The sequence below is a fragment of the Pseudoliparis swirei genome, chromosome 5, assembly GCF_029220125.1.
Source record: "Pseudoliparis swirei isolate HS2019 ecotype Mariana Trench chromosome 5, NWPU_hadal_v1, whole genome shotgun sequence".
Taxonomy (NCBI): domain Eukaryota; kingdom Metazoa; phylum Chordata; class Actinopteri; order Perciformes; family Liparidae; genus Pseudoliparis; species Pseudoliparis swirei.
In genome coordinates this window covers 24,319,035-24,332,460 of record NC_079392.1, presented here as the reverse complement: position 1 = coordinate 24,332,460, position 13,426 = coordinate 24,319,035, and the positions used below count along the sequence as shown (strand labels likewise).

The window sequence follows — 13,426 nt, the reverse complement described above, 5'->3', positions numbered from 1 at the left end:
ACGAAACCTGCAGTATGAACCAACGTTGTGGTGTAAGTGCAACGCCCAAAATGTGTGTGAGTGTGTGTGTGTGTGTGCAGAGCTGATTGTGGAAGGTGTAAAGGGGTCCAGTCCAGTCATCCCCAGCCCCCTGCGCAATTTTCTTGGAGGTTGGGTTTCATCAGATTTTGTATTTCAGACCTATTGATTACCTGCAGTGAGAGGCACTGTGACAAAACCTCAGCAGGAGTTCTCTATCTGCAATAAACCACACACACACACACACACGTTGGGTCTGCTGTGTTATTGTTTTCCCTGGTCATGAAAGAGAGATGCATGGATACGCTCACTATTTAAGGGGATGCTGGTATTGGTTCTTTGATGGGATTATCCAATCTGCTGTGAATCAGATCAGTTTACCGCAGACGTGTAACATTCAAAGATGTCCTCTACTTCATCCTGTATGCTTCATTTGAAGTTTGCAAACGTCGAAGCTGATCGGTAGCTCAGTACCTTTCTTTCCTAATCGTTTCCTTTCTGACCTTGACCTTTGTGTCTCCCGTGAAGAAACAGGTACAAACATGGAGTATTTTAACCGGACAGATTATTGGGCACACGGATTGGATATAATCTAATTTAATGTCATGTTTTATGCTCCTAAATATTTATTAGGACCATCCATAGATGGAGACAACAAGACTTAACTTTCATTTTTGGGTCGCCAGTCAACAATTCGGACGGAACGTGACTTCCATCTAGTGGCGGGAAGGCGAAACGAGCTTTAAGTGGTGTTAACGCCACTGTCGTAAAACAATAACAAAATGCTTTACGGCGATTTGAGAATTTTTTCGAAATCAACATGGCATCCTCGTTAATTTGCAGCGAAACTCAGAGCAGGTAAATACTAAGTACATATGAATTGTGTGTATCCATTAAGACCAAGCCAACGGCCCGAACAGTCGTGTTTGAACGAGCTGTCTCCCGTTAATAAAACACTAAAGACGCTGTAACAAGATGTCAGCCTCCCTTTCCGCTGCAACGTGTAAACTCCGTGTGAACTCCGCGTTTCAGGGTGAGCTCGGTGCTCAACAGAGACGTGAAGCAGTACGGGAAGAAGCACATGTTCGACTGCAACGAGGAGACGTGCTGGAACTCAGACCAGGTACAACTACAGCTCTGGTGTGGTTTATTTAAGCTAAAATATGTACAAGAAAACCCACATACAATAGTTTCATACGAACAGGAAGTGATGAATACTCAAACTGCGACTTTAGAATGCAACCTAAACTATACGTTTATACTTAAACTTCTACAAAAGTGCACAATTTTTTGTTTTAATTCCATCCACAATTTGTTTTTGTATTTTCTAGCTTTTTCCCCGCATTGCATTGTGGGAGACTAGTGTGCATCTTTTATTCATTCATATATTTATATATATATATATATATATATTTACACGTGTGGCATTTATAAAATTTTACATATATATATATTTTTTTATTAATTCAACAATTGTACAATTTTATAAATGGTCAATAAGCAATGGTAAAAAAACTTTTAAATACATATTTAATACAAAAAGGAATATTCTTAGCAAAGTTTACTCCAACATGTAATGACAGAAGTCTTTGAGACAACTTCACACTGAACAATAGAGCGAATAGCTCGGCTATTGTTCTCACAGGATGGTGAGAAAATGTTTTTAGAGAAACATCAGCTGGACATGAAGACCCCTGGAACAAAGTCACAGACCCATAAGAGATATTTGTCAATACAGAAGAAGAATACCTGTTCTTCATAAAAACAAATATAGACTAGTGTGCATTGACAGCCTGCTAGAAACATTAAGCGTTCATCTGAAAACACAACGGCTGATTAACACTTTAGTAATCTTTTTATTGGGAACACACTCTATTTTGGAAACCTGCTTTGATCGGCTGAAGGATGGAATCGAGATAATTGTACTCAAACTCGTCCCCCGGGGGACCTGAGTGTTTGCTTTCCCTCGTGAGTCATCCGCATCATGTCTTCGACAGGGTGAATGTCAGTGGGTGTCTCTGGAGTTCCCCCAACCGGTCAAGGTGTCCGAGTTAAAGCTCCTGTTCCAGGGAGGCTTCTCTGCAAAAACATGCAGACTGCACGGTAAAGCTCATACGTTCTCCGGCTGTAAAACCGTTTGATCTTCTAGTGAAGATGAGAAATGAGAAGTTAGGTGTGGGAAGATACGGGGAATGATTCTCCTCCTTGTGCCCTCCGCAGGTTGCCCCAAAGATGGGGCCTTGAGAGAGATCAGCCATTTTTATCCAGAGGACGACAACTCTCTTCAGATATCCTTCTGTCTTGCTGTGCAGCATTTTTACAGAAAAGCATTGATGGAAATTTTGTTCTCAAAATAGGAGAGAAATATTGTCTTTTCTATGTTATATAACACATTATTTACTAGTAATCAATGTAGCTATATTTAAAAGGTACAGTGTGTAGGATTTAGGGTGATCTGTTAACAGAAATATAATATTCATAACTGTTTAATCACCTGAAACTAAGAATTACGGTGTTTTTTGTTTGCTTACAATGATTTCTGGCTCTCCGGAAGATCTTTCACGTTTTGTTCTGTCACCTGCAGGCCACCATAGTTTTCTGACATGGTGGGAAATGGATGTCTGAGGTGTGTTGCAGTGGTTGCAATCTGCAACCCCACCACTAGACGGCACTAGATCCTCCACATTGCTCTTCTAAACTCTTCAATTAAATGTGTTGATCATCATTTACAACCACTGATCATATGGACTAACACTAATCTCAAGACTGAGCCAAACCAATTGGTTAAACCAGATATTTGCCATAAAAATAAATGCACTTCTGCTTTATGACATTAAAAGTCACCAGGGTTATCACGGCAGCTCTGGCTGTACCCGTCACTCTCGAGCCGCAGGGCGTTTCCTGTTGCCGCACTCGATGGTTCATAATAAGCACCGGACAATATATTTCCCTTGCTTGTTTTTTCACTGTCTCCACGCTTATCTCGTTCTTAACTCCACTCCCACAGCTTTCCCATACAGGAGGCGCCCGCAGTGGACAGAGTAAAAATAAAGTTTGAGAACAGTGCAGACTTCTTTGGGAGAATCATTGTTTATTCCTTGGACGTCCTGGGAGAAAAAAGCTCATGACCATTTTTTTTCTGGTTATTCCTCTCGTGAGAGAGAGGAAGTGACTCCTGAGTGAAATACAGGACGAACGGCGGTGTGGTGGCATAGGGGGGGGGGGGGGGCGCCACCACCACCACCACCACCACCACCCACCTCCACGGACTGATGTGAACGAGGCCTTTTTTGGTATGGACGCTCTCGGGGAAGTCTCTCCTCCAACGCAGATGTAATGAGCTTCTTGTGATAATAAGAGCTCATGGATTCACGCTCCCCGTACTTATATTGCTTTTTGAGTTGAAGCGCATTATCAGTGGAACACGAAGAAACAAAAATACAGTTTTTTTTTAAAATTCAAACTTGTTCCCTGTCCTTTTTTGTTGTTGTCCTCCAACCAAACACAAAGTGCATTGTAGTCCTTGTTAGTACATTTCAAAACATACAAGAGAAAACATGCAAAAGGAATAAACAGCACAGATCTATTGCAATGCCTCGTGACTGTGACCGGGGTCTCGGTCTGTGTGACCTCTCACCTTTGTGCATTTACAACAGTTACACGATGTCATGGAACTAACAAGACAACAGGCTCATGTTTGTTTTAGATCAGTCGAGGAGGCAAGTTCAATGTTGTTAATGAGGTATTGGTTGTGTGTTTGTTTATGTATAAACCTGAACAAGTGTGCACACAACCAATTGAGCGTTTGTATTATATGTTCTTATAATTGTGTTTAAGCCATATAATATGAAGCCATTAACATTGTTAATGGCTTTATATTACTTCTAAGTACATGTTTTTTGTATACCATTTGGAATGAAAAACTATTTCTGTTATCAAGAAAAATAACATGGATTATGTTCGTGGTCAATTTGACCCCAGGAAAAAAAAATCAGAAATGTTTAGAGACGTTAAACATTGAATGGGGTCAAATTGACCTCAAAGGTAATAGGAGGGTTTTTATTCATTTAAAAGGCTATTTAGGTAGTCAACAAACAAACCTAAAGTACCTGGCACTTAAACTTGGGAAACAATATTAATTCTAATAATTTTCTGGAGGTTTTAATTGCTGGGGTCAAATTTACCCCATGGGTAAAAGATGTTAGTACATTTGTAACTTTAGGAAACCAAACTAGATGCATGAGTAGCTTTGCTGTCGTTCATCTTCTTGTACTTTGAGGTAATTACACTGTTAAATACACCGACAGTTGTGTACGTGCACTTCGCCCCCGGAGCATCTTCCCGGTATTCACCGTCCAGGCTCGCCGGGCGCACGGTGACCTCGTTCCCACGCTGCTTGTTGGTCAGAGTGGTGGAGTGTGTGAACGAACCCTCTTCAACCACATCCATCCTTTCTGGAGACCCAAGTCGACGAACCACAGTCATGTCAGTGCAAGTTGAGTTAAGTAGGTCAAAGAAATGTCACGGATAGAAACAATTTGTTTTAAAGCACGTGATACCATTGGACCGCTCATCCCTGGACTCTGATGGAAACATCAGCGTTGGATGACATGATGGCCATCTGCAACCTCTTCATCACCTCTGACCTCCATGATCACTGCAATACAAACAATACAATAACTACTTAATAACATGGCACTCTAGGAAAAGTATTTATTTATTTTTTAACTGCATTATCCGCTCACCACATCCAGCCCCGCAGTCTAATTTGCGCCAACTTCCTTTTGGGAAAACTGAAAGTAAATTGTTTCGAGTTGCACGACGGGTTTTGATGGCCATCGAAGTGTACAGAGATACATTAACGTCACCTGTCGCGCGGCTGCTTCGCTATTTCACGAACATCAAACATTTTAACGAGAAAACCCCGTTTTGATTCAACCCGTGTGACGCCTCACTGCGCCCGGAACCGATTTATCAAAATCGATGTTTCCGCCCGGAAATGTTATCGTGTGGCACACAACAACATCAACACGGAAGAAGCCAGAAGTCAGCTGACACAAGTCGCCTCACAGCTGCATCGTGTTGCTCTTTGTCTGCCAGTCGTAACTTGCCAGCGCTATGGAGGACCAGGAGCTGCAACTGAAAGTGAGACGAGGTAAACAAACTAACCGGAACACAAAGATAACACTGTTAGCTTGTAGCGCCGCAATTGAGCTAGTAGCTGCTAGCTCACGTTAGCCGTCGAACTACAACTGTGACGTAACGCCTCCGCAGTGTGTTTCACGTCGTTATCTGTGTTTGCTCCTTCTTCGAACATGGGTCGTGTACTCTCTACATTTCTCTGCCCGTCTTTGGCCACACAGTGACCGACAAATTCACGGAGAGCATGTACGTGCTGGCGAACGAGCCGTCGGTGGCTCTCTACCGGCTGCAGGAACACGTCAGGAGGTCGCTGCCTGAACTGGTGCAACACAAGGTAATCACCCTGGGACGTGTGCGTCTGAATGTTGGAGAAACAAACTGCATTTAAACTAGCCAGCCAGTTAAGGGGGAAACGTGACGCTACAAAAAGTGCACAATATGCAGTTATATGAATACAGACAAACACGTGTTGACACTCTGCCATGTCATTTGTCTCCAAATGCTCTTGTATATTTTTCTTTCTATTATTATTTGAGTTTATTAACCTCACATTATTTATTTCTCGTACTTTCTCTCATTGCCTGTATTTATTTCTACCATCGCTCCTCAAAAACATAATTTAACTAGAATGGGCACTCGGTTGAGCGCATACCTTCGCATGTCACAAGATTGGGCATTGCCTTATGAACATTTTGGCATTAGTTGCATGCCAATTGGATAAAAAATGACCGTGCTATGGTAAAAAGTAGATTTTGACCTTTTCATGACTTTGACCCGATCGATCCCAAAATCTAATCAAATGGTCCCCGGATAATAACCAATCATCCCACCAAATTTAATGCGATTCGGTTTAATACTTTTTGAGTTATGCGAGTAACACGCATACAAATGAATAAATAAATACACGGTGATCAAACCATAACTTTCCACATTTTCACTACGAAAATCAAATTAAACAGGCTGGCGTTGAATATTCTGTTCCAACTTTGAATGTTGTTTTGATTTTCCTGAATAGTTGATGTTATTATTGTTGATGTGATTTGATTTTTGTTGTCATTTCTCACACAGACTGACATGCAGAGCTGGGAGGAGCAGAGTCAAGGGGCCATCTACTCTGTGGAGTATGCATGCAGGTGAGCAGAGGCCGACGCCGCCGCCGCCCAGTCATCACCGTTCACACACTTTCATTGCTCTGTTGTCGTCGTCTTTTTGTTGTTGCAGTGCCGTGAAGAGCATGACGAACAGCAGCTTGTACTTCAAAAACATTGACATCCTCCTACGTCAAGCCATCAGCATGAAGGAGCAGATTAGCAACTCTCAAGGACGCAGGTAGGAGGCAGCGGTGAACATGAGACCCGGTGATGTCCTAAGTGTAGGGAGATCAAATGTGGTCGAAGGTTTTCTTAATTAAAACATTATTTCCTCCTAATTCAGATATACACCAACAATTTTACAGCGGCCCAGTTAGTTCTCGTGGCTCGTATCTATCTCAACTCTTCCATAGACGACACATGCTCACAGGAATGCACCGACATTTTATTTTTTATATATTTTGAAAAAAGTGCGGTTCCTGGGGGTACAATACATTCAAAAGATTAATTGAGAAGTATTGTATTGTAGAGATATATATATATATACACGCGCGCTCATCACAACCCACCCCAAAAATATCCAAATATTCACTTGTACTTTCACATTTTCCCATAATATCTTTTGCATAATTTTCTTTAAGCGAGAGACAAAAGTGACCTCGGTTGTTTGTATTCATTATTTTGCTGCACATCATACCTTTTGTTCATATGTGACATTTGTTTTATTTAATACTTCATGATAATTTGTATCTGTTCATGTTTTGGGACATCAGCCATTTACAATATTTTTTCTTCAGTTAATGCCATTTTAATAGCCCAATAACTGCAAAAATATTGACTCTTTTGTGGTTAGTGGGAGCTTCATGTTTTCAGTTTTATTTGTCTGCTGTCTTTTCATTTCGCCCCCTGACTCCTGCATGAAGCTTACATGACGTGACCCCCCCTCCCAGTCCCCTTGTCTCTGCTCCACATTCCACTTCCTCATGACCTCTGGACTGAGGTGTCCAAGGTTAGTATTTCCTCCAGACACGATGTAATCACATTCCTGTATTTTATATTTTCTTTTGACAGAAATGATGTACATTGAAAGCTAACCGTTCATAAACGTTATTTTAATTTCCTTTTTTAGGTCTTTGAAAAACATCCTGCTTTTCAAACTGAATTATATTTGTCTAAAAATGTATTAATTTGTTGATATGAAATATTGAACGACGCATAACAACGACACATCTGTACACGCATATTTGGCAACAAGCCACCATATACAGCAGAATAAAGTATTCACATTATTGTAATTAAAGCTATACATTTTATCAGATTCATACTCATAGATTTATAGTGAGTTTTGAATCGAGCTCATTCACCGAAACACATATTATTCAAAGCTTGTGCTCAATATTTCTTTTTCCATACACATTTTTAAATCCTCTATAATAATCAAAAGGAGAAAGCTTGGATAGGTTTTTTTTTCTCTGCGACCGGTTGAACATTTGCAATCGTACAGTTCCACATCTGTTTGAAGTGACACCCGTCACGTCAGCCGCGTCTCTAACCACGAGCTCGACTTCCTCCGCGTTCAAACCAGAGTGGAGTCTTTCGCGGAAATCCCTGACTTGCGTGCGAGTACGCTCCTCATCTCGTTATTGACCCCGTTCCAGGGTTTAGTCTGGGCCTGCAGCAGACCGGATTCGGTCGAGAGGGACCTGTGCAGCCGGGAGCCGCTGCCCCCGCTGCTGTAGCCGTCTTTATCGCCGGCGTGGCCCCGCGAGCCTCCGGGCGGCGAGTACTGCCGCTGGTACTGCTGCGGCCTCGGGTCGCCACACGGCGGCGGGTAGGACATCTGCTGCTGGAGGCGGGGCCGCGGCCGGTCCACGTCGAGTTTCAGCTCGCGGTGCCGCGAGACGAGCGCGTGTCCGTCGCCGTGGTCGTTCCGGAAGAGGGTGTCGAGGTGGTCGCCGCCGTAGTGCTCGGCGCCGCGGCAAGCTTTGACCAGCGTGTGGATCACGACGGCCAGGAGGACCAGGATGCCCGAGGAGAGCACGCAGGCGCTCGCGATGCCCGTCTCCACCTCGAAGATGAGGAGCATGAAGATGGACATGGCTGCGGGAGGAGGGGGGGGGGGGGAAACGGAGGCTTCAGAGACACAATCACAAAATGACCGGCAGACAACATCCATCCAGCCTATTAACTTTAAACCAAAGTTATTTTTAATTTGCGTCTGGATTTGCATCACTTTTTTATTTATTTTTACTTGCTCCACATTCCAGATGCTTCAAGAGAAGTAAAAAAGTGTTTTGTTGTTGTTGAAATGTCTTTTAAAGGCTATTCTTAGATTTATTGTTGTGTTTATCTGCAGGAAGAGGACGATGGACTCCGGCATGCTGAAGGACGGGGGGGGAAAGCACGGCTCTGGGATGTGACGCAACTTCCCCGGCGGCGGCGGCGGCGTTGCTCCGGCGGGTCCCTTTTCTCTCTGCTACCTCCTTGATTGAGGCCGAAGTGGGCGTCATCACAATGGAGTGACTGCCTCCGGTGACCCCCCCCCCCACACACACACACACCCACCCACTCCCCCCTCCCCAGTACAAGCCTCTCAGTGGAACAGAGCCGCCCCGCGCTACCAGGTTCAGCATTAAAAACACTCGAGTCATGGACGCTGCTCAAAGAATGCATTGTTCTGTGTGGGACTCGGAGAGAAAGCAGCCGTGCTGTTTTTTGTTTGTTTTTGTGCCTCTGCTGTTGCACGGCCAACGTTGTGGGACGCTAAGTTTTCAAGTCTTTGTGAATGTTGTTTACCAAAAGGCTTAAAAAGTCACCTGCATGCACATTATTAGAGGAAAGCGTACAAATGTAGGCTAGAAAGCCGTGGCGGGGGGGGGGCCTGTGTTTCAGGATTAAATGGCGACATAATCTTAACAAAATAAGATGTTTTTCACCATTTTCTTACCTGCCAAGTAGACAGAAACCCCCATGCAGAACAGTCCGATGGCCACGTGCCGCACGGCTCTGCTGTCGAGGAGGAACCAGTCTGCTCTGGAAACGAATGTCGCACGTTTACATTTTGACTTTATCATCAGTGCATAAATGAAGAAAGTTTCATGCAACAATGTACAACTTTTCTTGCTCCTTTTTTTTTATCTCCAGAACTGCAGGGCCTAAATAATTGTATTATTGTTTATCTTGCTGTGTTTAAGTGAAGGACTCTTATTATTACTAGAATTCCCATTTTCTTCCGATGTGGCGTCTGTCGGTGGGGAGGTCCCGGGGTCTGTTGTTGGGTTTTGTAAACCGACGTGGGAAAGGGCCAACTCCAGTCGGTGCTGGGTGAATAATGAGAGGAAGGCCATTGTTTCGTGGGGATTCATCGGGTTGGAGAGGTGGGGGTCGGCCGACAGCGTCGCGGTGTGGCCCGCTGCACTCTGACACGTACGGAAAGCCCTTTCATACGTCTGAAACTGTTTTAATGAAACGCAATGCAGCTGTGGATTGGCACCATGAAAGAATAAACCTACTAAATAAATAAAATGCTATATTCACTCAACGTGTGACCCGAAAAAAGTTAATGTAGGAAGCAATGCAGCTCTAGAGCCTTTTTAATAAGTATTACCTTTCTTAAAACGTGTTATCTGGGAGGTATTTATTAAATTCAAGGGCTTTACTTTGTGGTGTGTTTGTTGATCTCCTTTAATAACAAGTGGTTGCTCGTTTGCATATGTGGACTAACGCAACACAAACTGCAGCCTCAATAAAGGTGGATTAGCATTTCCCCAACTGTCAACATAAACAACAAAAAGGATTTATTAGGCTGCAGGAGCGGGGTTATATACATATATTATTCATCACACTTGAGTAGTAAGTACTCATTCCTAGTAATATTAAAAGTTAAATGATTTATTGTGGCCACACGTGACACTTTCAGGATACTTTTAATGCTAAAATGTAGCAACAGAATTAGCTTTCAGTTAGCACCAGAACACCTGAATTTCTACTGCTTATAAATTAAAACAGTTTGCCTGTTTGATCAATATTGAAGTATTTATTCTTTTAAACTTAAAAAAACTGATTTATATGTCGCTTTTCTACCTAACAGTTTATTTCTAGGTGCATATATATATTAATATAGCAATTAGGTGCGTTCACGGGCATCACGACTGACCGGAACTAGCTGTTTATGGGCTATTTAAAGAAACTGAGGGACGCTGCAGGTGTTTGTTGTTGTTTACTTGTGGTAGAAGAGGGGCCCTACACGCAGGCTACACACCTGTCCGTGTCCTCCTCGGCTCGGCACACCTCCGTGGAGACGTATCCGTGCAGCACGCAGACCACCGCGGCGCTCAGGTGGAGGCTGAGGGACAGCGCGCAGAGCACCGTGGACACCGGCAGCAGGGCGGCCCACACCGGGGCCGGCAGGAGCAGCGAGGCGGCCGGGGGCGACTCCTTCACCGCCGTCTGCTGCGACTGGAGCTGGGAAATCAAAATCACCGACAGAACGGACATGATGGCCGATAACACCCCGAGGAACGACATGACCACCAGAGACCGCTGGCTGTACCCGAGCGACATGTTGATCCTCCCCGGGTCGGACTCTTTGGGGGTTTGTATTTTATAACTTCTCCAGTAGCGATAAACTCCTATAAAGTTGTGCTGGCATTTGAAAAGTGAATAAAAAATGTCAAAAGATGAAGTTAAATGTTCCTCCTCTCTCTCTCTGTGCTGAATAGCTCCTCGTCCGCCGGCTGTGGTCCGAGCATGTGACGTGGTTCAAATCCCCAGATTAAAAACTTCACAACAATGGGCTTTTTCTTTTCTTTTCTTTTTTTCTTCTTCTTTTCTTTTCCTCCTGGATCCTCGGGGGGGGGGGGGGGGGGGGACAATGTGTGGACGCGCTCCCGGGAGAGAGGCAGTGCCCACGGGCTGAACTCACGACACCGTGACGGAGCGAACAAAGGGGCCTTAAAGGAGCGCAGCGCCGCCACACGACGTGGGCCTGATGAAGATGTATTGTAAAATTGCATATAAATTATATTAAAAAAACATTAACTTCTTAGGCCGATAATGCAAAAAGAACATCAGACATGAAAGTCCTCATAAAACAGATTAAAGGATTATATAGAGTGGACACTTGTATTGTCTTCTTTACACATGCATGAACAGCATGTGACTCCACTTACTCCACGTGCAGGAGGAGACCCCGTCAGGTGTGCATTACACATCACTTTTAAGGAATTCTCTGCAGCTCAGCCCTCCTGGTTGGAGAATACAAGCTTTTATTTTTCATGCAGCTTCTCTCTGAATCTAATTAGCGTTGCCGTGGAAACGTGCACAGTTTACCTGGGATGCTCTTCTTCTTTTTTTTGCATCCACTTATTTCACAATAAACAACAGTCATCTATACACCAGGGTTCTTATATTTATATATACATATATATGCATATATATACATATGTATATGCATATATATACACATATATATAATGTATATATATATATGTATATAGATAGATAGATAGATATGTACTTTATTAATCCCCAAGGGGAAATTTGTCGTAACAGTAGCAGCACCAATAAACTAAACACACAAGAATAAAAAATAAAATATAAAAAACAGGGATGAAAGATAAAGATGTATACAAGAAGTATACAAAGTAAAATATAAAATAAAATATAAATGTATCTATACAACATATATGCATACACAATACACAATACAATACTAATGACAAATTAAATTAAATATTAAAATATTAAATATAGACAGTGTGCAAAATGCAAAGTGTGTGTATGTGTGTAGTGTAAATGAAAATGAAATGTGTGTGTATGTGTGTAGTGTAAGTAAATGAAATGTGTGAAGTGCAGATCAACATAGTGTGAATATGAAGTTATTATTGCAGTTATTGCACTATGATCTGGCAAGAGGTGATCTGTTGTAGAGCCTCATAGCCGCCGGCAGGTTCTCCTGTATCTGTCCTTGTGGCAGCGGAGCGTGAGGAGACGTCTGGAGAAAGTCCTCCTCTGTCCCTGTAGGAGGTGGTGGAGAGGGTGGTCCGGGTTGTCCAATATGGACAACAGTTTCTTCAATGTCCTCCTCTCCACCACCTGTTCCAGGTGCTCCAGCTGGCAGCCGATGATGGAGCCAGCCTTCCTAACCAGTCTGTTAGACGGCTGGTGTCACCGGCTCCGATGCTGCTCCCCCAGCAGACAATGGCAAAGTGCAGTACACTGGCGACAACCGACTGGTAGAATAACTCCAGCATCTTGCTGCACACATTGAAGGATCGAAGCTTCCTCAGGAAAAAGAGTCGACTCATCCCCTTCTTGTACACAGCGTTGATGTTGGCCTTCCAGTTCAGTCGGCTGTCGATGGAGACGCCCAGGTACTGGTCCTCCTCCACCATGTCCACGTCCACGCCCAGGACACTCAGAGGTGGAGGAGCTGTCGCCTTCCTCCTGAAGTCCACCACCATCTCTCTGGTCTTGGCCACGTTCAGCCGAAGGTGATTCTCATCGGCCCACTTTACAAAGTCACTCACCACTGCCCTGTACTCCTCCTCCCGTCCATCCCTAATACACCCGACCACTGCAGAGTCATCAGAGTACTTATGCAGATGGCATGACTCCGTGTTGGACTGGAAGTCACTGGTGTACAGGGTGAAGAGGAAGGGAGACAGAACAGTTCCCTGTGGGGCTCCAACATCACTGACCACCGTTCCAGACAGCACACGGCCCATTCTGACAAACTGTGGTCTACCTGTGAGGTAGTCAGTGATCCAGGAGATGGTGGACGCATCCACACCGACCACCCGCAGCTTCTCACTCAGCAGCAGTGGCTGGATGGTGTTAAATGCACTGGAGAAGTCAAAGAAAGTGACTCTCACAGAGACACCGGTTCCATCCAGGTGCGACTGAGCTCGTTGCAGCAGGTAGATGATGGCGTCGTCCACTCCCAGATGAGGCCCACATACATTATATATATATATATTATATACATATATATATATAATGTATATATATATATATGTATATTATATATATATATATATAATGTATATATATATATATATATACATACAGTCATGGAAACACCTGGAAAAGTCCTGCAGTTTTTAAATGGTTATTTCCAGGCCTGTAAAAGTCATTCAAAGAAATTAAATCCCAAAGCTTGTGGGCATTTCTTA

The 13,426-nt window shown here is 43.6% G+C and overlaps 3 protein-coding genes and 1 long non-coding RNA gene across 5 annotated transcripts; 2 read left to right on the top strand and 2 right to left on the bottom strand.

Moving 5' to 3' along the window:
• The first annotated feature begins 817 nt into the window (after positions 1-817).
• nr2c2ap (nuclear receptor 2C2-associated protein) lies at positions 818-3,605 on the top strand. The gene is made up of 4 exons (XM_056414969.1): positions 818-876; positions 1,051-1,141; positions 2,016-2,121; positions 2,239-3,605. The coding sequence occupies exons 1-4, from the start codon at positions 839-841 to the stop codon at positions 2,373-2,375; spliced, it is 372 nt and encodes a 123-aa protein (XP_056270944.1). The 5' UTR covers positions 818-838; the 3' UTR covers positions 2,376-3,605.
• LOC130194086 (uncharacterized) lies at positions 3,458-4,845 on the bottom strand. Its single transcript, XR_008831790.1, has 2 exons — positions 4,764-4,845; positions 3,458-4,675 (listed from the first exon to the last, which is right to left on the bottom strand). It is a non-coding gene; the product is annotated as an uncharacterized LOC130194086 (long non-coding RNA).
• Positions 4,846-5,036: 191 nt separating this feature from the next.
• On the top strand, positions 5,037-9,358 carry borcs8 (BLOC-1 related complex subunit 8). 2 transcript variants are annotated; one of them, XM_056414967.1, is made up of 6 exons: positions 5,037-5,173; positions 5,382-5,494; positions 6,229-6,293; positions 6,382-6,489; positions 7,175-7,260; positions 8,608-9,358. In XM_056414967.1, the coding sequence occupies exons 1-5, from the start codon at positions 5,137-5,139 to the stop codon at positions 7,236-7,238; spliced, it is 387 nt and encodes a 128-aa protein (XP_056270942.1). In that variant the 5' UTR covers positions 5,037-5,136; the 3' UTR covers positions 7,239-7,260; positions 8,608-9,358. The 2 variants fall into 2 exon arrangements, with proteins under 2 accessions (XP_056270942.1, XP_056270943.1); XM_056414968.1 differs by lacking the exon at positions 7,175-7,260 and having other exon boundaries at positions 8,608-9,291.
• On the bottom strand, positions 6,683-10,974 carry tmem221 (transmembrane protein 221). Its single transcript, XM_056414966.1, has 3 exons — positions 10,513-10,974; positions 9,199-9,284; positions 6,683-8,351 (listed from the first exon to the last, which is right to left on the bottom strand). The coding sequence occupies exons 1-3, from the start codon at positions 10,812-10,814 to the stop codon at positions 7,828-7,830; spliced, it is 912 nt and encodes a 303-aa protein (XP_056270941.1). The 5' UTR covers positions 10,815-10,974; the 3' UTR covers positions 6,683-7,827.
• Between the last annotated feature and the right edge of the window lie 2,452 nt (positions 10,975-13,426).